Below are 27003 nucleotides of genomic sequence, written 5' to 3'. Positions count from 1 at the left end.
TGTTGTTGTTGACGAAGCAAACTTTCAAATGGACGGGTCTGTCTCTTCTCAAAACGCACGGATGTATGCACCAAAGGCAATCCTCCGAGAGACTTTGCTTTTAACGTTCCACATGACAAAGCGCAAAGTTAGTGTTCTCGCAGCCGTCACAGGAAGAAGTCGGTTGATATGACCGATATTCGTTGACCGGAACATAAAGGGAAACGTTTACCTCGACATAATCAATGATCAACTAGAGCCTCAACTGGGCCAAATATTTGGACAGCAAGCGAACGGGGCCATCCGCAGGGCGTGGTTCTTTCAAGGCGGCGCGCCAGCCCACCGTCTTATCGCTGTTAGAGACAGATTGCAGGAGTTGTTTCCGCATCGTGTTGTCAGCCTTGGACATCATGTGGAGTGGCCTACGAGGAGTCCTGATCTGACACCTTTGGACTTCTGGCTTTGGGGTGATGTCAAGGCGTCTGTGTATGCGAAGGTCCGCCAAGGAATTTCGCGGGAGCTGAGGAGACGATTACAGATGCGTTCACAAGGATCCGGCGCACCAGGGTTACTTCAAGAGCAGTTCACCATATGTACGATCGATGCGATGATTTGTATTCGCGAGCAAGGAGGCCCACGTTGAAGGACGATAAGAACACTTTAAAGACAGAAGCATTTTCACTGTGGCATGCATAAATACGTGACTTTATGGAACCATGATAAGCAGTAATGAAGAACAGAACTATTTTTATCAGAGTCAAATATGATTTTACTTGTATTCTTACTTTTCTAGTGCAATATTTTTAATTTCATGACAATTTGAGACAAATAACTTCGTTTCCATTGAAGCACTGCTACGGTTTACATGTGTCTATATGAAGAAATAATTTCCGAAGAGAAGGAGAGACATTCCTGACACCTATTTATAAATTTATCTTGTTATATCTCTATATAAGATTTATGTTATAGTGCAATAACCATCATGAAGACTCGGGTATAAAATTATGCACATTATATCTAGAATGCGACTGCAAACAAACGTTAACTGCGCAGATTATTTAAAGCTACTGTTACATATTCTGTTCAACTGGAAGGCTACATATTCTGTTTGAAAAAGAAATATTTATTTAAATATGGTTAATTTACAAGAGAAATATTGACAGAACTTTCATGCGTACTGTTATTTTTCTTCCTTTGTTCCTAATCCATTGTGGTGTGAACCAGAGACCACCATATATCGCGTGATCATCCGCTCCATTTGACTTACGTGTGTGCGAAGTGGTTTTTGACCCCCTTGCTTCAAATGGCCGCCATTTTGTAATTAGACCATGGATGTTAATGCCCTTTTCAGCAATGACAGTCCAGACATAAAGGTTTACAAATATGTTCAACTTATTTCAATATGTGTTTGCACTTTTGAGAAATAAGCCATCAAAAAAGTGTGAACATTTTAATGGCCCACCCTGTAATGGTTTTGTATAGGGTGCCTACTGCCTGCCTTTTATCTCTTTCGTGAAAAAAACCCTCATTTAGAGTTTTCTTATAATTGTCCCCTTCTTAGCCGTTGATGGCGTTTTTGGCTCAGCTAAATTCAATCAGGCCGGAATTAGCAAAGCGGACACTGAAAGCATAGACGATTGTGTAGCTAAAAACTGAAAGCAAGGATGATTGTGTAGCCTGGCTATGCTAATTCCTGCCTGATTGGAGTTAGCTGAACCAAAATGCCATCAATGGCTGGAAGGGGCCAATTATAAGAACACTCTATATGCTTATAGATGGAATTCTGCAGTATTCTTACCACGGACTGCTACAGTACAGACTAACTCCAAACAGTCAAAGTCTCAACATCACCTGATAATGAGGGTCGATTGTTCCATGAAGTGGGACAGACGACACTGCTACGTACATACCGCATATGTTTGCGAAGACACACAAAGGTATGCAACGCTGGCGTGATTGTTCGACACACATGATCGAAGAATCTGCTCTCATGAATATGCGAGAATCATAGCATACATAGCACAGGGACTTTGGCTGTTGATGGCTTGTCTGTAGTAGTCTACAGGTGATTCTTACCATGACAAAGTCTCCCCTAGCTGGCATATATCCAGCCATTTCACCAGCTTTCTGTGTGTCTCTTATTGGTCTGGGTGGATCATCACTTACTACAATTGGATTAAATTAAAGAAGTAATACTCTCAAAATTAGTCTGCCACATGTATGTTTCAGCCTGGGTGTCACCCCTATCATAAAATACACCCAATTAATGTCTCCAAAATGCACCCAATTATCTCAGAAATACACCCAAAATGTCTTGGGAATACACCCAAATGTCTTCTATAAGAAATACACCAAATTTGCTACCTTTTTCCACACAAATCACTGGGCCCTGGTTATGAAGCTGAATCTTGAGAAATGCACCCAATTATCTCACAAATACACCCAAAACGTCTTGGGAATACACCCAAATGTCTCAGAAATATACCAAAATTAATTAATTTGCTACTTTTTTTCCACACAAATTGTTGGGCCGTGGTTATGAAGCTAAAATTGAGAAATGCACCCAATTGTCTCAAAAATACACCAACTTGTCTTGGGAATACACCCACCCAAATACATCAGAAATACACCCAATGATGGTTATGAAGCTTAAACTTGAAAAATGCACTCAATTGTCTCAACAATACACCCAAAATGTCTTGTGAATACACCCAAATATCTTAGAAATACACCCCATTTGCTACGTTGTTTCCACACAAATCGGTGGGCCCTTAAGCTAAAAATTGAGAAATGCACTCAATTGTCTCAGAAATACACCCAAAATGTCTTGGGAATACACCCAAATGTCTCATAAATACACCCAAATCCTACTTACATCTACAAATCATGACGTCTGCCTTGTCACTTTTGGATTCTATCCCAAAAACTGAAAAACAAATCAAGTTCAAGTTTATTTGTTTTCATCTCAATTCACATCAATGTTATAAAAAATGGACAATGGAAGATAAAGAACACATCATGATATTACTACTCCCCATTCCAGAAAAATACAGCACTAATTTTTTTGGATTACAAAAATATTATCAAGTTCTGCCAAATGAAACATAGCTCAATCCTAATCCTTTAGTTAGTCCTAACTGACAATAAAAGAAAAATTTCACTATTTTACTAATTTCTTAAAAAAGAGCCAAAAACATGCATTTTCGGCATATTTTCTGACAATTGAGTCACAAAAATCAAAGACTTGGAACAAGTCTAAGCATTCAAAATCTTGAGTATATGCCGAAATTTTGCTATAATATTCACTTTTTTGTGTTACATTAATTAAATGATTGGTTATCAGAATGAAACTTGTCTTTTTTAAAAATTAAACTGCATAAACTGAAATTAGTCTTGGTACAAGTCTTTGGGCTTGATTGTCACAGCATACTGAAAAACACCCTAAAACGCATGTTTTTGGCCTTATTTCAAAAATTGACCAAATATTAAAATTTGACTTTTATTGCCAGTTAGGACTAACTAAAGGATTAGGATTTAGCTATGTTTCATTTGGCAAAACAGGAAAATATTTTTTTAATCCCGAAAAATTAGTGCTGTATTTTTCTGGAATGGGGAGTAAGATAACCATAAGAGGAGTGAGGAGTTATGGATGCAAAGTGTGACGCTTGTGGCACCCAATCTGAACAAGATGGAAATGTTACTTACACTACAATATTAATGTGTACAATGATGATATCTTGTGGCCGAAATAAGAATGAAAAGAAAACATATTTTGACACAAAGCTGGACATAAAATCTGCTGCGACCACATCCGCGTTCAAGTCTATGCTAAAGACTCATTTGTTTTCTTGAACTGTTCTCTTGTTATTTGACTTTGTGTGTATATTTTTTGTAAGTGCCATGGTATCTTGGTGAATGGCGCCATAAATGCCTGTATTAATGTAAATGATGAAATGAGTAGCGAATGATTCCATCACTAACAGATCATTTTGACAATGTCGGTTTCAAATATATTGTGCCAAATAAATCAATGTGTATGGACAGACAGGACAGTACAAGATTATTACTTTATATACACCCTAATGTCTTCTAAATACACCAAAATGGCTCCCAAAAATACACTCAAATCGTTGACAGAATGCAACACTAACATAAGTGCACTTTTCTCCATTTTACAGGAGAAGCATTTTTGTGTTTCATTAGTTGGTAAATGTTTTTATCTATAAAAATTTGACATAAAATGTGACTCACTTAGTTACTTTAAAATGTATGAAATATAATATTGAAAGTTATTACACTTAGTTCTCTGGGTTAATAGGATGAACAAATTTAAATCTTTCCCCAGAGTAGCCAGTTCACATAAACGTTGGAAAAAATAAATAAAAAAAACAAAAAACACACAGTGCACCTGGCCGGATTCGAACCAGCGACCTCTGTAATACTAGCACGACGCTCTAGCCAATTGAGGCACAGAGGCACGCTGTAGAAGAACCTAATACCCATTACCTAAAGATTTATATCTTCCTCTCTTCTACAGTGTGCCTCTGTGCCTCAATTGGCTAGAGCATTGTGCTAGTATTACAGAGGTCGCTGGTTGGAAGCAGGCCAGATGCACTGGGTTTTTTCAACATTTATGTGCACTGGCTACTCTGTTCGAAATAAAATATTGTTGATAAAAAATAAAATAAAATGAGATATAAAGATAATAACATGTCGTAAGTGCATTCGGTGAGCTTTTAGATTGCTTAGCAATCAGCTTTATCCCTACTGACTATTCCTACCATATCTCTGATTGGCTCAATACATGATATACCCCTCTTTTTAACAAATCAAAATAGTTCTTAGAAGCTGATGGATGCATCTTATCACAAGGTACTTACACAGGTTGATCATTATCATTATATGGATTAGCGACCTATAACCAATACCAATCAATCAATATTGGGTGTAGAATTCAATCACTGGAGCCCAAGCACAAATTTGCATGATGTTCTGCGCACGCTTTATAAGTTTGTCACACCACAGAAAGGAAACAAATGGAAATCGAGTTGGCGCAGCGGTTCTTCTCTCACCTTGCACCACTGAGGTCCTTGGTTAAGCGAGTTGGCGCAGCGGTTCTTCCCTCACCTTGCACCACTGAGGTCCTTGGTCCAAGCTCCAGCCATGCCCAAGGACTGTATGTGAACTTGATTTATCCCGGTCCATACTCATTCTCGCAGTTGGGAACTCCAGTTTCCTCCTGCTTCCTTCACCCAATGGAATTTGTGGAGCTACACTTATAGTTGGTGGATGTTACAATCTGACTGCTGAAAGGTTTGCACCAGGTTCAGCTACACAATCAAGCCTTGAAATAAGCGGACTCAAACCAGGAGCAATTTGTTTTAGAACATTGCTCCTGGTATATTGGGATTTTACTGGAACCAGGCACAATTTCTGAAGAAACAGGAGCAAATTTCAAATAGTGCAAAAATGAAAATCCTTTTCTACGTAATACAGTTTACCAACCAGCACTACTGCACCAAGTGCAAAAGTGGAATCAGGAGCAATCTGTTTTAGAAACTTGCTCTTGGTTCGTGTGAATTTTGCACGGAACAGTAGCAACTGGTGGCCTTACCAGGGCAAATTTGCTCCCTGTGTGTGCTTATTTCAAGGCTTGTGCACATTGCTTAGTTGATGCGATCTGATTGTGATGATTTACCATTGCAGCAAAATTCCAGTGCAATGAATCCTCCGAGATCTGGTAAAAAGACGCCGTATAAAATCCGAAATTGATTTATTTATTTATATCATTCAAAAGGTTTCATTTGACCATCCCCACGAAACCAGTGAATGTGCCTTTACCCACTGCCAAAAATTATCTAATGAACCTCTAACAACTATTTTGATTGGTTACAAAGAGGGTAGAATAGAGTATTGAGCCAATCAGAGATATGGTAAGAATAGTCAGTAGGAAGCACAGTGGTAGGAAGGAAATGGATTAAGCTTGAAATTGCTAAGTGTTCTATAAGCTCTATTTTGATTGGTTACTCAGTTGATTGTATCATGTAATTAACCAATCAGAGACGCTGTAAGAAAGCAGAGATCTACTCTTTTTGATTGGTTACTCAGTTGATTGTAATTAACCAATTAAAGGCACTGTAACAAATATTTACCTGGAAATGGTGGCTTTGCATTTTCTACAAAGATCCTGATGTAATGCTGCTCACATTCCTGCTTTGTCTTGCCTGGAATTTGGTTGGCGATGTCATGCCTGTATTAAAGAAAGTACATTATGGGAGATGTGAATGGGGTGTGATAATACTGCTCACCACGCCTACAATTTGAATTTTTGAGGTACCCATTGGGCTATTCCATTTAAAATTCACACTCCCCCCCTGGAGATTTAACTATTAAAGCCTTCCACAGAGGGTGTACAAGTTTCAAATAGAATAGACAATTGGGTAACTTCTATTTGAAATACTCACTCCAGTTGTGGAAGATATAGATAAAGCCATAATACAGGGGGAGTGTGGGTTTCAAAATGATTAACTCTGACCCATCACATTTGAAAAACTTACTCCCCCTGTGGAAGATATTTCCAAAATCTTCCACAGGGGTAGTGTGGATTTCCACTGGAATAGCCCATTTTCAAGGCCACTGGGCAAAGACGAAGAATGATGAAGAATTGCCTTGAAGTTGACAAAGATCTGGGGCACCAAGGCCAAAACTGAAAAAGGGCAGGCAATGGCCTTGGTGGCCTCCTTGAAATTCATGCCCTGCTGCTGATCGGTCTTGCCTGGAATTTGATGCTGAAAACCCAAAAAGTCAATAATTGAGCAAAACATCACAAATTAGTTCAGCAGTAGCAATGAGGGATACATTATATAAATTTCACTACAAATGGAACATACACCCCCTATGGAAGACATGACCTTAATCCCCAACACAGAGGGTGTAGATTTCAAATGGTGTCACCCATTCAGGTAACCCCATTTAAAATCACTCCCTGTGTGGTGATTTAAAAGGTAAACTTTCCCAAAAGGAGTGTATGGCTGTCAACTTGAATAACCCATTTTCAGGGTACTTATATAAAAAGATAAATTAACAGGTTTTTATGAAGGTACATTTCATGTTTTTTCAAAATTTGAATTGCTTCTTGAAACTACAATTTTGTTGACGAACAGTGATCTGTTTTTATGTTTTCAAATAGTTCTTTTAACCTTGTTTTACCCCATAATTTTGCTATTTATCGAAGCCCTGCCCTACTGCCAGTACATTTTTCATTGACTCCAAGGTGTTTGGGAACTGTTTAAACTTAACCCCATGAGAACTACCTGCCGATTTGCCAAAAAGAAGTTTTCGTTATCAACTGGACCAATCGGCAACATTGTTAGAATAATTTCACCACACAAAAAAATTAGGGTGAATTATTTGCAAAGCTCCATTCTGATTGGTGATTAAAGTAAAGATATCATGTAATTAACCAATCAGAGGCAATGTTAGATCGACAGGTAGTGCTCAGGGGGTTAATGCAAAAGTAAACCTTGATGCAAATGACCAAAAGTAATATTTAGTCCTTACATAGATGAGGTGACATTTTACACCCAAAAACTGCATTTTAAAGCAGATGCAGATTTATCCTTACAAGTGCCACAAGGTGCATATAATATCACAGAATTATAAGAGTTTGCAAGTTTAGTTTTCAAAAGATTTTATTGTGGTCTGCCACTGACATTGCTGTATTAGGCAAAAAAAAAATAATGGTTTGTCTCAAAGCTCACAAGTGGTTTGAAAACAAATGCAAAATGCGATTTTTTTTTTTTTTCCCTACTTTTTTCATGGTATTTGAAGAAAAAAATCGTGATTTTCGCCGAATTTTTCTGGAAAAACTTTAAAAAATTTTTTTCGGAAATAAAAAAATATTCTGCATTTCTTTTTTTCCAAATCTCACAAATTAACAAATGGGCGCGCGAGCTTTGAGACAAACCTTTTTTTTTGGCCTTATTGAAACACCAGCGGCTTTCTGAGTGTAAAGTATACAATAACATTCTACTCAGCTATATGGTGGTCAAATTGCCAAGACAGTCTCTCAAATACACCTGAAAGTCTCAGAAATGCACCCAAATGTCTCAGAAACCAACCAAATGTCTTCCAAATACATCCATATGTCAGAAATATACCCAACCCAAATGTCTCAAAATACACCCAATGTCTCCCAAATACACCCACATGTCTCCCAAATATTGAAACACCAGCGGCATTCTGAGTGTAAAGTATACAATAACATTCTACTCAGCTATATGCCAAGAAATTGCCAAGACAGTCTCCCAAATACACCTGAAAGTCTCAAAAATACACCCAAATGTCTCAGAAATCAACCAAATGTCTCCCAAATGTGTCAGAATTACACCCAACCCAAATGTCTCAAAATACACCCAATGTGGCAGCCTATGCATGGTAAAAGATCAAGAGGACAACCACGGAAGGACTACATCAAGCAACTAATCGAGGATACTGGGCTAGAGAAACAAGACATTGGGAACTGCATGCAGAACAGAGTTGTGTGGAGAGCCATCAGCGGAGTCCGACTAGACAAGTCGACATAAGCAAGTAAGTAAGACAAGTCGACATAAGCTCAAAAATACACCCTAATGTCTCCCAAATACACACTAATATCTCCCGAATACACCCAAATGTCCCCCAAATACACACAAATGTCTCCAAAATACACCCAAATGTCTCCCAACAAATACCCCAAATACATCCAAATGTCTCCCAAATATATCCAAATGTCTCCCAAATACACCCAAATATCTCCCAAATACACCCAAATTGCCAATGTTTTGCACTTACCAATTGCCAAATCCACAATCCCCTACAGCCTCCATCAACTTGAGTTCATCTTTGGCAGTCCAACCCGACTCCAGGATACAGAATTCATTAGCCTGAAAGTAATATCAATATCATTAGACAAACTTGGGCTATTTTCTTTAAAAAAATGAAATTTGTTTGAAAACAGGACCCATCCATATACCAAAATTGGTCTAGATTGATATACCAAAAGGGCAAAAATGCTACCCATGCTTGCGGCATGTCCCCCCCCCCACCCCGGTGATAGATTGTTGTGCACAAAATGCTTGAGACAATGTTGTGCCCTATCATTGAAATCTGCCTGGGCACCCCACACGCAACGTAATATCCAGAGTCTAGAAGCTGTACAGAGGCGGGCAGCACGATTTGTAACTAGTGATTATCGCCGCACCAGTAGCGTCACTGACATGCTTCAGTCACTGCAGTGGGATACACTACACCAACGGAGGATGAGATCGCAGGTGGCGATGTGTTACAAAATTGTAGCATCCATTGTGGATATTCCAGCTGCTGACTACCTCACCATCAGAAGTGGCAGGAACATTGACTCACTGAGAGGCCACAGTCACAAGTTCATCCAACCGCGTGCAAGAGTTTTAGCTTTCCAGTACTCGTTCTTTCCATATACCATCAAGCTATGGAATGATCTTCCTCCATCCTCGTTGCAGCACCGTCCGTAGAAGCATTTCGGCACGGACTTGCTAGCATCCAGCTTCCATAATTGCTGATGCTATATTTACTCGCACGAAGCACTGTATATAATAAACTTTCTTCACGTTCATCACTAGCACTTTTGTTCGCCTCGCCATGTTAATATTCAAGGTGCAGCAATACTCATTTCTGAGGGATGCACTGTATCAGATGAAGATGAAGATGAAAATGTGATATTCCAGTTGAAATCCATGCACCCATATAGAAGACATGATCTTAATCTCCCACACAGGGTTGTTGATTCAAATGAAGTTGCCCATTCAGGCTGGTTTTAACATTATGTCTTTCATGGGAGATTAAGGTCATGTCTTCCATGGGAAATTAAGGTCTTCCATACATGTATGGATATCAACTGCAATAGCTCGATTATGATTAGAATTTATGATACTTACAATGATCTCATAGTCATGGTCACTCTGGTGCTTACTGTCCTCCCAGCCACGAGAAAAACACTGTAAACAAAGAAATAAAAGTATCACATCACTATTAAGGGAGGATCCATACTTTAATGCAAGCAGTGTTTATGAGACATTCTAGATATTATAATGATCTCATAAAATTTTTGGCTTATGTAAGGTGGAAAAAGTCCCAACTCACGCCAGTCACGCATTACGCAACGCACAACTTGCGTAAACACTGCGCCCAACAGAGTGCATGCCATTCTATATCAATATACGGTGTTATGAGTCTTATTTTTTCCGACTTATATAAGCCAAACAAACTTTAGTCATGGTCACTCTGATGTTTACTCTCCTCCCAGCCACATGAAAAACACTGAAAACAAAATAAAAGCATCACACCACTATTAAGGGATCTGGAATGAGCATTTTGAGCATTTCAACAGTATTTTTTGTGGGACATGAGAGCAAAGCAGACATATCGAATTGCATTCTGAATACAAAGAATGTCTTTCAGATATCAAATAATTTTCATTTTTTGAAATTTACGATATAATACAAATTTTATGACAAATTATTAAAATTTGATATTTTTCACATTTTGATATAATAACAGATTAACAGTCCTCGAAGTAAATTTTATAAATCTAATGATATATTCTTTTGTATGTAGCTGGGAGGAAAAGCCGACAATCAATAGAAAATTTTGACCTTTCATATTGAAGATATGGATTTTTTTCCCAAAAATACCTAATTTTTTTGGGTGTTTTTGGGGAAAAATCTTGCGTTCGGAAAGGCGAGGTCTCTTATTAGTGAAATACCAATCGCTCACCAACGAAGTATTAGGACGTGATTCATTTCAGGGGAAAAGTATTTATTTAAACGCTGTCGACACTGTGTACTGGCATACATGTACCTGCAGACATATTTGTAGATGTGGTGGACCACATTTAGCACAGCGGATGTATGGTTCCATTAAATAGGTTGAACATCCTGGACACGGTGGTCTCTGATCATCTGTTAGGAACACCAAAGCTGTATAACATTTGGAGAAAAAAATTGCAAAAAATATTTAAATAATTTATTAGTAAGATTGATACGTAGCTCTGTGAATAATAAAACTTGAGGTTATTATGTATTTACACCCAAATGTATATAAAGAATACTTATATCCAAATGTATAAAGAATACAGCAAAATGTATTAAGAATGTATACACCTAGGGCACGGTGGCTCAGTGAGGGCACGGTGGCTCAGTGAGGGCACGGTGGCTCAGTGGTTACTGGCCTTGGACTCATAATCTGAGAGTTTGCTTGACGTGCGTGGGTTCGAGTCCCCGTCCCCCCACCGTGTTGCGCCCTTGGGCAAGGCGCTTTGTCACGCTTGCCTCACCCCACCCAGGTGCAATGGGAAGCTGTTAGGGGTAGTCACAGTCGTTGTACTGATGAACCGTGCGCCATTTGTGGGCAGCAAACATGGTTCCGACATATTCAAATAACGGCGGAATAAATGTAAAGCGCTTTGAGGCTGTTTACGGCATAAAGCGCTATATAAATATCTACATTTTTTTTTTAATACACCCAAATGTATTAAGAGAGAAAACACAATAAACGGCTCACCATAGCAATATGGCCAAGTGCAGTCCAAATATTTCTCAGTGACTGAAATAGCCTAGTATTGTTTATTTTACACATATAATGTATAATTAGGCTATATTTAAAAAAAAATCATTTGTCTCAAAATTCTTCAGCTTCTGAAAACCTAATGCGGAATGCGTTTTTTAAATTTTTTAAATAGAATTTTGAAATGCATATCAAGGTGACCGATAACCGATATGATACTGTGATATCCACATCAATGCTCTCATAGCTGTCGAATTCTGCACCCGATTCTGTACTTTGCCATCTATTTCTGCATTTTTGGCGTTAGTTAATTTATCGCGTCTGATGTCACTGTCAATTACAATCCTTGATTGGTTAACACAGGTTAATCAGCGCGTAAAAGGAAGGCCGATCTATCTGGTGCTGATCGGAGAAAAGGAATAGCAGCAAATGGCGAAAAAATTACGTACTTTTACAAGGCAAAAAGCAGCTTTTCTAGGCATTGTGGACATGGTGCATTCGGTTAAGAAAGTTTCCTAATATAAAGACCTAACTATTGAGATGGTTTGCATGTCGAAAGGTGCAAAATTAACAATAAGGCGCCCGGTTATAAATCCGCGTTCAGCAAGCCATCATCACGACACTTGTAAACAAACCGTGCTCGAGTTTGATTGACAGATGACGTCAGACGTGATAAATTCTCTTTATCTTTGTCTTTCAAAATACATGTACCAGAAAATATTTCCACAACAATGTCTCCTAATGGCTGGCTTTTGGTTTGATGTAACAACCATCCGGTACTGGTCTTTTCAAACCCGAATATCTTCACTTTCAGAATACAACCCTCTATGGTGGCTTCCATGTTGAATAACTCAACTCAATTATACATCTCACTGTTGGCAGGGCACCCTTTTTAAAGGGTGCCACTTTGAAATTTGGAAAATCATTAAAAGGGTGGGGGTTTAAACTTTGTTGGTAAAAAGGGTGGATTGATATAAAGGGTGGGAGTAAAATAAAAAGGGTGGGGTTGTTTCAATCCTAGTTTCCAAGAATAATTGCCAAACCTGCAAGCCATATCGCAAGATAAAATTCCATTTGATGCATGTTTACATCCACTAGGCTGACATAATTATTATAAATAACCATAGTCGCAAGCGCCACACATGGTTCTCTCTTTGCTTCATATACCCCCTTAATGTTAACAAATTACAGGGAATTAAACAGCGGCATGACGTTGACTACAGCTTTTTGAGGGACTGCATTCAGTTTGTACAAATGGCAGATAAAGCATTAAGTGGTGGGGGTCCTGACTTTGTACTTAAAAGGGTGCCACAAAAATAAAAAGGGTGGGGTCTGACTCCTCTGCCAACAGTGATCTGTACAGCAGTACGCCCTATCGCTATACATACTGCTATGATGCTACACAGTGCAGGGCAGCAAAGATGTAGTCTATTCCATCGCTTACGCAAAAGGTGTGATGTATATGCCTATGTGTATCTTTATCACAGAGCGACAGCTTGACTTCTGCGCTTAGAGATTATCATGTCGACTCATTTTTATTTTGCGTAAAACTTGCAATCTCGTAATCAAAAACACAAACTTTGAGCTTATTTTTCGGGTTTTGTTGAAAAAAACAAAATAATTTTATTTGACTTTATATTTACCTTATGCGCACAGTTTTACTAACGTGCGTGGGAGCTTAGAGACAAAGGATTTATTTAATATAGCCTTATATACTAGTATCAGAAATAAATTTGAATTATTTTGAAGTGTTTTATCAATTTTATGGAATCAAAGCCTAAGGTCCAAATTTGTCTGTCAAATGGACGGACAAACTTAAGTTAACATTTAAAAACGACTCGGCTTTGCGAGAACCAAAACAGGTTTCCGCAATTGATTGCGAATTTGAACCCCCCTGGTAAATTATAAAGCTGAATTTATACTCAATCGCCGAGCGATTGCGATTAAACGCTTTTGGAAAGCGATGGGCAATTGTCGAATTTTGCGATGCATCGCCCGTCGCTTATGCATTTATACGATAGCGATTGCAGACGACAATTAAATATTCTAAATGCCACAAAATACATTTGTAAAACATCAGTTGCTGTCAATAATGATTCCTTTGAATTAATTCATCACCAAAAGTTAATAATCGAGAAAGGTAAATTAATTATAGCCAAAATATTAAATTCTCGCAGGTCGCGCGATCGTGTTATTCTAATTCTATGAAAAGTACGCTGATGCAGAAGGTACATCCTCTCATGATCGAGAATTTGTTATTTTGGCTATAGCAAAATAATAGATCCAGTTGGTTGTTTATGATTGGTTGACGCATTCACGTGTCAAGTGATATCGCTGGGAAGTTGAGATTTCTTCATGACTTCAACTCGCAAAAAGCGATATCATTTTTGTCTTTGTCTTTGTCTTTGTTCGAATACTAGCCAACACTCCAGGTGGAGTCAGACGGTCAGGAAGTGTGTGCGCATGTATTCTGCTATTAATCTTGTAGTTGCTTGGCTGATTCTTGGATGTGGTTGGTTACGGCTTCTTTGAATTGAGGTATGGATGAAATATTGGTAATATGCTCAGGTAGAGAGTTCCAGTCTATTACTGTGCGTGGAAAGTAGGAATATTTCATGCAGTCTTTGTTCGTTGATATTATAGTGTAGGCGTTTGAATGGAGATGACGTGATTGACGCTGGACCGGCTGTAGGAGCTTTCCAGTTGGCAGGGATAAGTGACCTTGGCGTGCTTGTTGTAGGATGGTGAGTCTGTGTACCTTGCGCCTGTCGCTCAGTGTCCAGTTTAGGGATTTCAACATGTTGGTGACGACTCCTGGTGACTGTGACTTGTAGTCGTTAAAAACAAAGTGAGCTGACCTTCTCTGGATCATTTCGATCTTGTTGGAAAGATCTTTGGTGTATGGGTCCCATACAGTGGATGAGTATTCAATTAATGGTCTCACAAGGCTTTTATACGCCGCTTCCTTGGTGGATTGTGGGCAGGAATATAAATTCCTTTTTATGAACCCAAGAGTATGGTTGGCTTTGGATGTTATTTGATTTACATGACTATTCCAGGCTAGTTTGTTGGTGATGTATACGCCCAGATAGGGGGTGGCCATCAGCTTCACTCAGTGTTGTGTCACCAAGTTTGTAATCAAAGTGTTTGGGGGATCTAACATGAGTTAGACGCATAATGAAACATTCTGAGGGGTTAAAACACAACTGCCAATCTTTTTCCCATTTAACCAGGGACGTGTCTAAGTCTTCTTGGAGCTCCTCAGCGTCAAGATCGTTTTGAATTTCATGATACAAGACGCAATCATCTGCAAATAGACGAACAGATGAATGCAAGTTGTTAGGCAAATCATTTATGTAAATGAGGAACAGCAACGGGGCCAAGCACCGTGCCCTGAGGGACGCCCGAAACAACGTCAGCCCAGGTCGAGTGTTCGCCACCGACGACGACCCTCTGGACACGGAAGTTGCTGATCCATCTGTGTGTGTTGTTAAGGATACCATATCTTTCAAGTTTAAATAAAAGCCGGTTGTGGGGTACGCTATCGAAAGCTTTTGAAAAGTCCATAATTGCCATATCAATTTGGGATTTCTTATTTAAACCTTGAGCTAAATCATGAACGGTAAGGATGAGTTGGCTTTCACAAGAATGCTTACTCCTCGACCTCAGCTCAGTTTGCCTCAGCTGCCCTCGGCTCAGCGATTAACCCGATTTGAATCGATTGATCGGCTCGACGCTCTCAGTCGGGGCCACACGCTCGATCAAGAGGCACCGCTCGATGAAGCGATCATGCTACATGCAGCGGCAATGACCGCTGAATGCAGCGTGATTCAAATGTGGTTGGGAATAAATTCTTAGATCACTATATCAATGCATAGTTCACAGATGTTCAAACGCTCATTACAGGTGCTGTGACGGAGTCTAAATTCTGACCGGAAGATAAAAAAATTTTACCGACAGGAAAGACTGTGGGAAAGACTGTAGAGCAGTCCTGACACTATGCTATTGGAAAGCACCACGCTCGATTGAGCGTTCACGCTACATGGAGCTGCAAAATAGTGAAATTCACTCTGAAATATCCACATGTAGACATGGATGGTGAAAATTGGTGTTTTACAGCTTGAGGTAATTCACCAAGTTTGTACCAATCATATACCTGTATTATATAAACTTGAACAACAGGGGTTTTATATTGTGTACTCCTGCTTCAGCAGGATTACACAGAGTTGGGTATACATAATATTGCTTGATCGAGCGTGCACGCTCCATCAAGCAGTACACTCGACCGCTTGATCGAGCGTATCGCTCAATCGAGTGTACCGCTCCATTGAGCGAGTGGCCCCGACTGCTCTGGAAATTTGTAGCCACCATTAGCACCTCCATCAGTGACATTGTAGTGTATTGTGTACAACAGCAGCACCTGACAGCGTGAAGTGTAAAGCAGCATTCTGTAATCATCTCTACAGCACAGTCAGTGAACTTTGTGAAGTGTACCGAGTGTCTTTTCTCCAGCAGCACCAGAAGGGAAGAAACTTTATTTACTTCCTTGCAGCCACCACTACCATCTCCATCAGTGATATTGGGTAGCCACCATCACCATCTCCATCAGTGATATTGTGAAGTGTATTGTGTACAGCAGTAGCATCTTACAGCGTGAAGTGTAAAGCAGCTTTCTGTAATCATCTTTACAGCACAGTTAGTGAACTTTGTGAAGTGTACCGTGTGTAATTCCTCCAGCAGCATCAGAAGAGAAGAATCTTTTATCTACTTCTTTGTAGCCACTATTATCATCTCCAGCAGTGATATTGTGTAGTCACCATCTCCATCAGTGATATTGTGAAGTGTATTGTGTACAGCAGCAGCATCTTACAGCGAGAAGTGTAAAGCAGCATTCTGTAATCATCTTTACAGCACAGTTAGTGAACTTTGTGAAGTGTACCGTGTGTAATTTCTCCAGCAGCGTCAGAAGGGAAGAAATTTACTTCCTTGTAGCCAACACTACCATCTCCATCAGTGATATTGAGAAGTGTGTTTTGTGTACAGCAGCAGCATCTGGCAGCGTGAAGTATAAGCAGCAGTCTGTAATCATCTTTACAGCACAGTCAGTGAACTTTGTGAAGAGTACCAGGTGTAATTTTGTGAACCCAGCGAAGTGTATCCACACTGAAGCTACCGTTATCAACATGCACCAAGGAGCAACTCAACAAAATACCTGTTCCATCTGCAGTGGCATTATCCGCAGAGGTGGAAGACAAATCCAATGCTTTGAATGCAAGGAATGGATTCATCAGAAATGTACTCAACTCAAAATGTCAGACTTTAACAAATATCGAAGAGATCCAAACTGCACATGGAGATGCAGTTCTTGTGAAGCACCTTGTGGCATGTGTAAAGGCCCTATAAATCACTGTCATAAAGCAGTTCAGTGTGACAACTGCGAGCAGTGGCATCACATCCAATGTGGCGGCATGGATGACATCACATATAACACTCTGCATGACCAGACATTCCTCTGGATGTGTCCAGCTTGTGAAGTAGTGGTGTTTTCAGACTCCTTCTTTACTAGTAGCAGTGAGAAATCTTTCAACTCATCCAACACAGAGAAATCCTTCGATAACTCCTCGGCAGAAATTGATGATGGTGATCAAGTCCCTATCCGTAAAACACCAGGAACCAGAGGGAAATTGAGCATAATGATTATCAACTGCCAGAGCATCAGAAACAAATCTGCTGACCTTGAAGTACTTATTGACACTATCAAACCAGACATCATCCAGGCCACTGAAACCTGGCTAAATCCTGATATCAAGAATACAGAATTGCCTCTTGACACATACAATGTGTTCCGCAAAGACAGAAGCTCCAGCAGCCATGGTGGAGTACTCTTGGCGAGCAAGAAGGACCTCGTAGTCACAGAGATAGCTTTAAAACCAGGAAGGAAACCTTGTGGACCCAGCTTGAAATCAAGGGAGGAAAGAAAGTCATATTTGGCACTGCTTATAAACCAGCCCATAATGATGACGATACATTATATGACCTACAAGAATCCTTGGCATATGTAAACCAAAAATTTCCAAACTGCGAGAAAATTATCTCTGGAGACTTCAACCAACCTAACATAGACTGGACTACAGCACCTAATTATGAGCTCAAACTTAATCATTGGGCAAATGTTGGGACTGCTACCAAGCTTCTTGAATTAATGGAGAACAACGGGCTTGAGCAACTCGTCAATCTACCTACGCGAGAAGAAAACTTCCTGGATCTTTTGTTCACCAGTAACAGTTCTCTTGTTAACAATATAACAACCGAGCCAGGTGTAAGTGACCACAACATTGTGATTGCTGAAGTTCAGTTGAACACTAGGAGGAGGAAATTACCACCAAGAAAGATCTACATCAGAAGCAAAGCAGATGAAGCTGGGCTGAGGAAAGATTTATCTGACTTCAAAGTCAAGTATTTTGCTGATACTACTCATTCCTCAGTGCAAGATCGATGGGATAAAATTGAGGGTGCCATAAAGGATGCTATGGAAAAGAACATCCCCCAAAGGCAGTCATCCAACAGAAAGAACTTGCCTTGGTTTGACAGAACTCATAAATGTATGGTTAGGAAGAAACAGAAAGCTTACAACAGAGCTAAACAGACTGGGAAAGAGGAAGACTGGACTTATTTCAAATTCCTGCAGAAAAAACTAAAGCAGAGCCTAAATAAGGCTAGAAGAGAATATATCTCTGACAATTTGGATGAGGCACTGTGCAATAACCCAAAGTCATTCTGGTCATTCATCAAGAAGATCAAGCAAGATGAGGTTGGAGTTGCTGACTTAAGGATCAATGATGAAATCATCAGTGATGGAAAGGGAAGGCAGAAGCTCTTAATGCCCAATTTGCAAGTGTCTTCACTGAAGAAGATCTCTCAAGTATCCCAACTCTTGGTGATAGTAATTTCATGGAAATCCCAAGACTTGATATCCAAGAAAAAGGAGTCCATAAACTACTCTGTGACCTGAATGCCAATAAAGCATCTGGCCCTGATAACCTTCCACCATGGGTGCTCAAGATGGCAGCAGATGAATTAGCTCCTGTGTTGACTCACTTTTTCCAGCTATCATTAGACAAAGAAGCCCTACCATGGCAGTGGAGGAATGCAAACATATGTGGGGTAAAAAAAAAAGGGGATAAGACCAAGCCTGAGAACTATAGACCAGTATCTCTTACAAGTGTCATATGCAAAATGATGGAGCATATCCTTCACTCCCATATCATGGACCATCTGGAAGCATTTGATATTCTCACTGATAGCCAGCATGGGTTCCGATCCAAGAGGTCCACTGAAACCCAACTACTTCTGACAGCTCATGACTTCACATCGTCTATTGAAGATGACGAGAGACCACCCATGTCGGCGTTTTAGATTTCTCTAAAGCGTTCGACAAAGTAGTACCTCATGAGCGTCTTTTAGGGAAATTGGATTACTATGGAATCCGAGGAACCATCAACCATTGGATTAGGGTCTTCCTCACAGACCGTAAACAACAAGTCGTGTGTGATGGCACATCCGCTTCCTCTACACGTGTGGTGTCTGGAGTACCCCAAGGCACAGTACTCGGACCACTACTGTTTTTGCTATACATAAACGATCTTCCAAACCAACTCCAAAATAAAACCAGACTCTTTGCAGATGATTGCTTAGTTTATTCTTCAGGGAAAACATCCGCCCACATTGACTCTCTTCAGAAAGATCTTCTAGAACTTGAAGAATGGCAGAACAAGTGGCAGATGTCATTTAATCCATCTAAATGCTCCATCCTTCAAGTCTCAACTAAGCGTGATCCTCCATCGAAACCAATCATCTTCTGTGGCAAGGAACTTGACCAAGTTAAATCACATCCATACCTGGGAGCTGAACTAGAAAGCAGCATGAAGTGGAAAGAACACATAAAAAAGGTGACCACAAAAGCCAGTAGAGTACTGGGATTCCTGCAAAGAAACATCTGGTTTTGCTCCAAGAAAGTGAAAACAGCTGCTTATAAGACACTAGTGAGACCAGTTCTGGAATATGCTAGTTGCGTATGGGATCCGCATGTGAAGAAAGACATCAACAGCTTGGAAAGGATCCAGAGACGGGCAGCCAGATTCTGTGTCCATAATTTCACGAGAGCCGCTAGTGTAACTTCCATGCTTGAACACTTGGAATGGAGCACATTGGAAGATCAGTAGGAAAAACAGCAGATTGACTATGCTGTATAAGATCCTCAATGGCCTTGTAGGTATAGACAAGACCAACTACCTGGAAGCAGCAGAACAGACTATCAGTACTAGAGGGAAGCACAAACACAGTTTGAGAAATGATTTCATCAAAAGGATGTCCACCGGCTCTCCTTTTTCCCCCGGACATTGAGAGAATGGAATGAGTTGCCCAAAGAAGTAGCTGGAGCGCCCTCAATCGACGCCTTCAAGCAGCAGCTTCAAGCACTACCAACCCATACCAGAGCAGCACGTTAGATACCAATCCATTTCAGCACAGCACATGCACAGCACTTAGACTGATATCCAGCCTTATCCTTTTGCCATTCCCCCCTTTTTTATTTCTTTTTATGCATGAAAGTACCCCATACATTAAGTTGACGAAATGTGGCATATAAATAAAGCCGCCCTGTCGACGTACTTAAGAAGAAGAAGAAGAAGAAATGCATGTAAGTAAACACGAAGCATGCGTGAGAATCTCTTTTCTGCAAAAGCGATCGAGTATAAATTCAGCTTAATGGTTACATCTGACATCCATGCATGGTTATACATAGATAAGCTTAATAACATGCTTAAGTTTCCTTGGCACTACATCCAAACTTATGGACCTTGTCAAGTATTTACGTAGAGGTAGAGGTAGAGGTAAGTCGATCGAAGCAGGGGTGTCGAATTCCTCATACTAATGTACGGACCATCATATACGGGTCTTTTTGTAACCTTTTTGTGGCTTCCAATAAATAACCACATATCATTTGTGTGACGCTTTCTCATAGTTTTCTTTTCCACACCAATAATTATAGCAAAAGTACTTAATTTTCAGTAAACTCACCCATTTTCACCGATCAATTTCGGGTATTTTTTTCTGCTATCGTTGACCTGCCTCGCTTTCAAGTTTTGTGACTTTTGACCCCACTTCCTGAAATAGGTCACGCATGAAAAGTAAACAAAAAACATGCGATGTGTTCACACGATTGAGTGGACATAATTTCATGTTTTGCTCTTGCAGGCGACGAAGAAGTTGAAAACGAATCGGCGAAGTTCAAATAACCAGTTTAGCTGTTTTGTGCATGTGTGGCTGTGTTGGAAAACTGAATCCATTTTGATGAATCGGTAGGTAAGCTTAAAAAAGTTGAAGTTAAATTCTCTTGGTCGGGCTGCCGGCTGTTCTAGACTCGCCGAGTCTCATGGACGCCGTTCCTATGTCCACTGAGACTCGTTTTTCCCATTTTGTGTGCTTCTGCTTCTGCTTAATTACTCCCCAACGCTACAATCGTAACCAGGCGAGGAGGGATTAGTGCGCGATGCGATGCGTAGCTGTTTAACTTTGCTGTTGATAGTGTTTCAGGATCTCTTGTTTGAATTGCTTATTTTCTTCAATGTTGACAATGTTCTGTGGTATTAAATTCCAGTCTCTTATTGTGTTTGGGAAGAAAGAATAGACCCAGCAATCCTTCCTCCCTGACGGTCTTTGGTATGCTTTGTTGTTTGTGTTGCGGGTAAGGCGTTTAACCGGCTGCAGGTACGGTTGCTCTGGAATGGCTGCCTGACGATATGCGATCTTGTGCATTAGTGAAACTCTGTTAACTCTCCTTCTGAGTTGCAGCTTATCCCATCCAAGGGATGTCAACATGTCGGTGGGACTACTGTATCGGCTATAATCTCGTTTCACAAATCTTGCCGCTCTTCTTTGGGTTGATTCAACTTTTTTGATAAGTTCCCCATTGTTTGTGTCCCAAACTGAGGAGGAGTACTCAAAAGTGGTCTGACTAACGTTTTAAGGGCTTTAAGCTCTTGCGGACATGATAGTAGATTTCTTTTTATGAAGCCAAGCTGCCTGTTGGCTTTGGCGGTTATGTTATTTATGTGTGTGTTCCATTTTAAATCATGCGTTAATTCTACACCCAGATAGTTGTGACTCTGAGCTTGTTGTAATTTGCTGTTACCAATTGTGTAATCAGTAAGTATTGGGTTACGAGAATGTGTAATGCGTAGCAAGAAACACTTGTCGGCATTGAATGCCATCTGCCAGGTATGTTGCCACCTGTCCAGCATTAGCATATCATTTTGCAGCTTTTGAGCATCAGCCTTACAAGTAATGTTTCTGTATACAACACAGTCGTCCGCAAAGAGACGAATAGAGGACGTTAGATTATTTGGCAGATCGTTCAAATAAATCAGAAATAAAAGCGGTCCTAAAACCGTCCCTTGCGGAACTCCAGAGAGCACATTCACCCAGTTTGAGTTCTCACCTTTCACTACTACTCTTTGCTTTCTTTGGGTTAGAAATTTATCGAGCCATGCGTGTATGTTTCCTGTGATACCACATTGTGATAGTTTTCTCAAAAGTCTTTGATGCGGAACCGTGTCAAAGGCTTTTGAGAAATCCATCACAATGAGGTCAGTTTGTTGTTTATTTTCCAGCGAATGTGCAAGGTCATGGACCGTTTGTACCAACTGGGTTTCGCACGAGTGGCGTGCTCTGAACCCGTGTTGTTTATCAGTTTTAAGTTGTCAAGATGAGACATGATATGAGTGTGCAGTAGGCCTATATGTTCAAACATTTTGCACACTATGCAAGTTAAGGACACCGGACGGTAATTCGCGGACAAGTTTTGTCCCCTTTTTATATATTGGAGACACATTGGCTAACAGCCAGTCATCTGGTGGTGTACCTTGATCTAGGGAGGATTGGAATATGGTGACAAGCGCGGAGTAATCTCGACGGCCGCTAACTTAAGAACTTTGCCTGTGATCTCGTCAGGACCTGGAGCTTTGTTTTCCTTAAGCTCCTGAAGGAGTTTTAGAACACCAGGTGCGGTGACAGTAATGTCGGAGATGCTGGGATACTGCATGTGGAGCGAGTGAGTAGCATCTAAGGGTTGCTCGTGAGTAAAACGGACTGAAATTGGTTATTTAAAATTTCCGCTTTCATTTTGTTTTCTGAGACCAACTTCCCCTCACTCCTCAATGCTGCAATACCAACATCCTCCTTTTTCATTCTGTTAATGAAACACCAAAACTGTTTGGAGGAATCCAAGCATGTTAATTTGACATAATTCCAATAGGCCTTCTTGGTTTCCTTTTGGACAAATTTCCGCTGCTGCTTAAAGTTATTCCAATCCTCGGGGAGGTTTGACTTACGAGCTTTGTTATAGGCTCTCTGTTTTCTTCTTAAAAGTCTTTTGATTCTTTGATTGATCCAAGGGGTTTGGTGTTTTTTGGATGACATTTTGCTTGGTATATTAGTGGTCATAGCCTGGTTAATTCCATGTTTAAAGGAATCCCATAGCTCATTTGTAGTTGAGGACTGCTCATTGGCTTGAGCTATTATTTTGTCACTAAGTGTTTTTAACTCCTGTTTGAGTCCTGAGATGTTTGCTTTTTTGTAAAGGTATATTTTTCTCTTTTTCTCTTTCTCTGTGGCTGGTTTGGTTTTCATATCAATAATGGGAATCCCATCATGGTCACTGATACCTGGGGCAACGAAACTCTGTGTGACCAAGGATGGTTGAGTGGTCATGAAAAGCTCAAGAATGTTCCCCTGCCTGGTTGGTTCAGTGACCATTTGCTCAAGGGAATAATCATTGACTATCTCCAGAAGTTGACGGGAAATGGTTGGCTTTTTGCAACCGGGTTGTAAGGAGAGGGAGGGCCAATCAATCTCTGAAAGATTGAAGTCCCCGGCAAGACAGACGATGGTGCCACTGTCATGCTTGATTTTACCAAGTGATTGATTCAATTGTTCAAGATAATTTATATCGTTCGTGTCAGGCGTGCGATAAAAAGCACCAAATAAAATTGACTTACTGCCAACAATTTGGACTCGAGCCCAGATGATTTCACAGTCACAGTCTAACTCAGTTACCTGGGTACTTATCATGTCATTTCGGATGGCAATAAAGACACCCCCACCTTTCTGGGTTTCCCTATCTTTCCGGAAAACCGTGAAATTCTGTGGGAAGACTTCAGTGCTGAGGACTGAATTTTCCAGCCAGCTTTCACAGCCAAGAACAACATCGGGCAGTGATTTTCCAAACAAGCTGCAAAAGCAGCTTTTTCCCTCTTAAACCTTGACAATTAACAACCAGAATGCGTAAATTTTCAGCTCTATTGATTTTACTAGGCTGAATTTTCTTTTTGGGTGAGGAAGTGGCCAGCGGAGAACGGGGGAGATCCCCCTCTGAGGCAACACTACTGAAGCTATTTGTCAGCTCGATTGAGCCGTCTGAATAAACAGATCCAGTAGAGTAATTTGGTAGCCCACATGAAGGGCATGTCCACATGACATTACTATTACCCAAGTACTCATAAGTTTGTGAGCCCATGTTGATGCAATCTGTGTGATACCACCCTAGGCAACTGTCACATCTAATTCCCTTTTGGCCCCATTTAACGGCCATGGTGCACAGGAAACAAGGGAACTTGACGTTCCGTGGCCCCGGGTTGGTCTCAACATCATGAGCATTTACAATGAGGAGAATACACAAGTATGATGGTGATAACAACAGTTTTTGTTACCATGATAGCGGTTATTGAACTCGTATTGCTCGTCTTTCATACAAATACATACATGTACACTGGTATACAACTTAACCACATTTACAAATGGAATAAATGTAACTTTAATATGTATAGCCGACCATGAGTTTATTTGGATATGGTGAATGTTGAATGATATGGGTAATTTTAAAGGTAAGAGTTCAGTAGTAGTACTGACTTAGTCCGAATAATCAGACCCAGAACAAAATATTAATTTCTGACATGATCCTGTACTGGGTCTGAACTGTTTCCATATGAAATCTTGATGGCAAATTGGACAATAGAAGCACATGGTTCTACGTGACAGCTTTTTAATCCCTATTCAGGTTACGTGAATCACGCTATTGTGGACCATCCTTCTGATACTTGGGTGTTTGGACCAGCGGAACGGTTTTGTGTCTACCTCTCTGTTTGGAAACAAACCAGGAGGTCGAAATCGTCCTCCTCGCCGAATACGAAAGTCAGCGTAATAGTACGGCACTAGTACTGACTCCCCCCTGTATGCGTTCGTTTACAATTTCATTTGCAGTGTTTGGATAGTCAGACCTTACTCTTTCAAGCGGGTTGATATTGATATTCACAAGTATTGAAGTTCCAAGGAGGATGAATCTCAAAAACTGAAGCCCCTTGCTGGAAAATATAGTGAACTTCATGATGACTGCTGACTTACTTGATGGTAGAACAAGGAAGCCGTCACACTATGGTCAGGCACACCAAACCAGAGCTACTTGTACACTACATACCGATTTACGCCCCTACCGTGCTAGCACGCCATTACTGTTTTGTTGAACGCCATCTTGGAAATGTGCTTCCAGTCAAGAAAACTAAGTACGAAAATACTTAGCAAATCCAGTCCCACATATGACAAAACCAGTTCAATCTTGAAAATAATCCCTTTCTCTGCTACCATCCAAGAAATTGGTGGAAATTGGTGGAGTTTTGGTGGTCAAAACTCAAAAATTGGTCACTTTCGTGGAGAGCAAACTGGGGAGAGATCCTTACAGTCCGACGCATGCGCACTAACTGTGTGAATGTGATTTACACGCTTAAGACTTTGCGCCGCTCTTTCATTTTAACAAATTTCTTTGAAATTTGGACGATGCATATAAAACTGTACTCATAAGAATCAGAAACTTAACTAGGATTCTTACCAAATTCTTGAAATGCAATATCATTTGGAATTTCGGCGAATAAAGATGATTTAAGAAGCCGCCTCTCTCCCCGTGTCCAACAAAAATGATCACAAATGAAAATGACAAATTTCACTGCGCGTGCGCTAAAGGTTTGACCAGAGGGCTGACAGTAAATTTCGCTGATTCCTCCTGTTCTTTTCTATGTCGATTTAACACACGATTCCCGCTGTTGTTTTGGTTCCAATAAAATAGCCTAAATCCCAAGGCCTCGATCTCGAAACAATAAACATGGCGGAACAAGCACAACCCGATGACCGTGCGTAAGCAGTTGAAGGACTGGTTGATTAAGTTACGTGAAAATACGTCATTGATCAGCATCAATCTCTGCATAGCCATTTGCGTCGGTCCTAACGCTTGTCGTTCCTATAGACACATACAGTGTGTGCCGAGACTAACCTGCCACCTGCCTACGACAAAAACAAATGAGACGAAGAACTGAGCAACCATTTTTGTCCTGAAAAATGCTTCATCGTGACGATCAGAAACGCCAAAAAATTTTTTTTACTACGCTGGATATTGTTCTGGAATCAAAGTACATGTAAGGATCAAATTTGAAGGTAAATAGGCCAAATATTGCAAGAAAATCTACTCACTAGGACGCTAGGGACTCCGCAGCGAGTACACGGCTATAGGGAAAACCAATAATCTAGACTAGGCTGTTCAGTAATCAGTGTGTTTAATACTCATGGCAATAGTAGAGTCTTATTCAGATTTCATTTGACAGCTTAACCATCGCGTATACGTGCGCGACGTCACGCGTGTGCATTGGACCTTGTGCAAATAATACGCTGGCTGGACGGCTAGCAATGCGCTTAATTTGTAATTTTAAGGAATCTGAATAAGACTTTACAAGGAACTTATACGATGTCCTCATTCACAAACTGATACTATCTGTCCATCGTATAAGACTGTTTCCATATGGCAGCGTGTTGAAGGAATATTACACAGTCAAGAATACTATAGGCTCCGTCTTCCGTTTGTTGCAGTCTCCTGAAACATCAAAACAAAAGTGTTGCACGCAATGACGCACACTAACGGGAAGCCTGGTTGCACGTATACTTACTTAAGGATACGATACATTATTTACCGACAAGTGACTCATTTTGGAATGCGATCATGAATTTTGAAGAAAAAAAAAGTTTCCACAGGCTTCGTTGGGATTCGAACCAGCGATTCGGAACTTCCTTTGATTACGCGTCTATCGCTTTACCGCTCGTCCACGGTGGCAGTTGAGTGGAGGAGTGTAATGATAAATGATAAATCTCATAATGCCATCTTTAGCCTTTTGTTTACTAAAAAAAGACGCGTTTTGTAAAGATAGATTAGCCGTTTTTATGCATAAAGAGCACGAACGTTTGGGAAAGGTTTCAAACAAATAATAAAGACACTGATGTGATGATGAAATTGCGTAAGTCGGGAAATATCTGCGTCGCAATGTTTTGTTTTGGTTTTAGGAATTTGAC

The 27003-nt window shown here is 40.3% G+C and overlaps 2 protein-coding genes across 3 annotated transcripts in view; one reads left to right on the top strand and one right to left on the bottom strand.

The window, feature by feature from the left end:
- The window catches only part of LOC140146869 (transcriptional adapter 2-alpha-like), a 36849-nt gene extending 16124 nt beyond the window's left edge, over positions 1–20725 (bottom strand). Inside the window, exons 1-7 of the mRNA XM_072168758.1 lie at positions 20638–20725; positions 10855–10973; positions 9933–9992; positions 8812–8903; positions 6132–6229; positions 2855–2905; positions 2056–2144 (exon numbers count right to left, since the gene is read on the bottom strand). Coding sequence (XP_072024859.1) covers positions 2056–2144; positions 2855–2905; positions 6132–6229; positions 8812–8903; positions 9933–9992; positions 10855–10973; positions 20638–20641 — 513 coding nt within the window. The 5' untranslated portion in view covers positions 20642–20725. The remainder of the gene's footprint in view (positions 1–2055; positions 2145–2854; positions 2906–6131; positions 6230–8811; positions 8904–9932; positions 9993–10854; positions 10974–20637) is intronic.
- Position 20726: 1 nt separating this feature from the next.
- Positions 20727–27003, top strand: part of LOC140146871 (2-oxoglutarate and iron-dependent oxygenase domain-containing protein 2-like) — a 44547-nt gene continuing 38270 nt past the window's right edge. For both annotated transcript variants that reach the window (XM_072168762.1, XM_072168760.1), the window contains exon 1: positions 20727–20918. The gene's annotated coding sequence lies outside the window, so the exon portion shown is untranslated. The remainder of the gene's footprint in view (positions 20919–27003) is intronic.

The sequence above is a fragment of the Amphiura filiformis genome, chromosome 2 (genome assembly GCF_039555335.1).
Source record: "Amphiura filiformis chromosome 2, Afil_fr2py, whole genome shotgun sequence".
Lineage (NCBI taxonomy): Eukaryota > Metazoa > Echinodermata > Ophiuroidea > Amphilepidida > Amphiuridae > Amphiura > Amphiura filiformis.
Note: the sequence above shows the minus strand (reverse complement) of the source record. Positions and strands in the feature narration are given on the sequence as shown.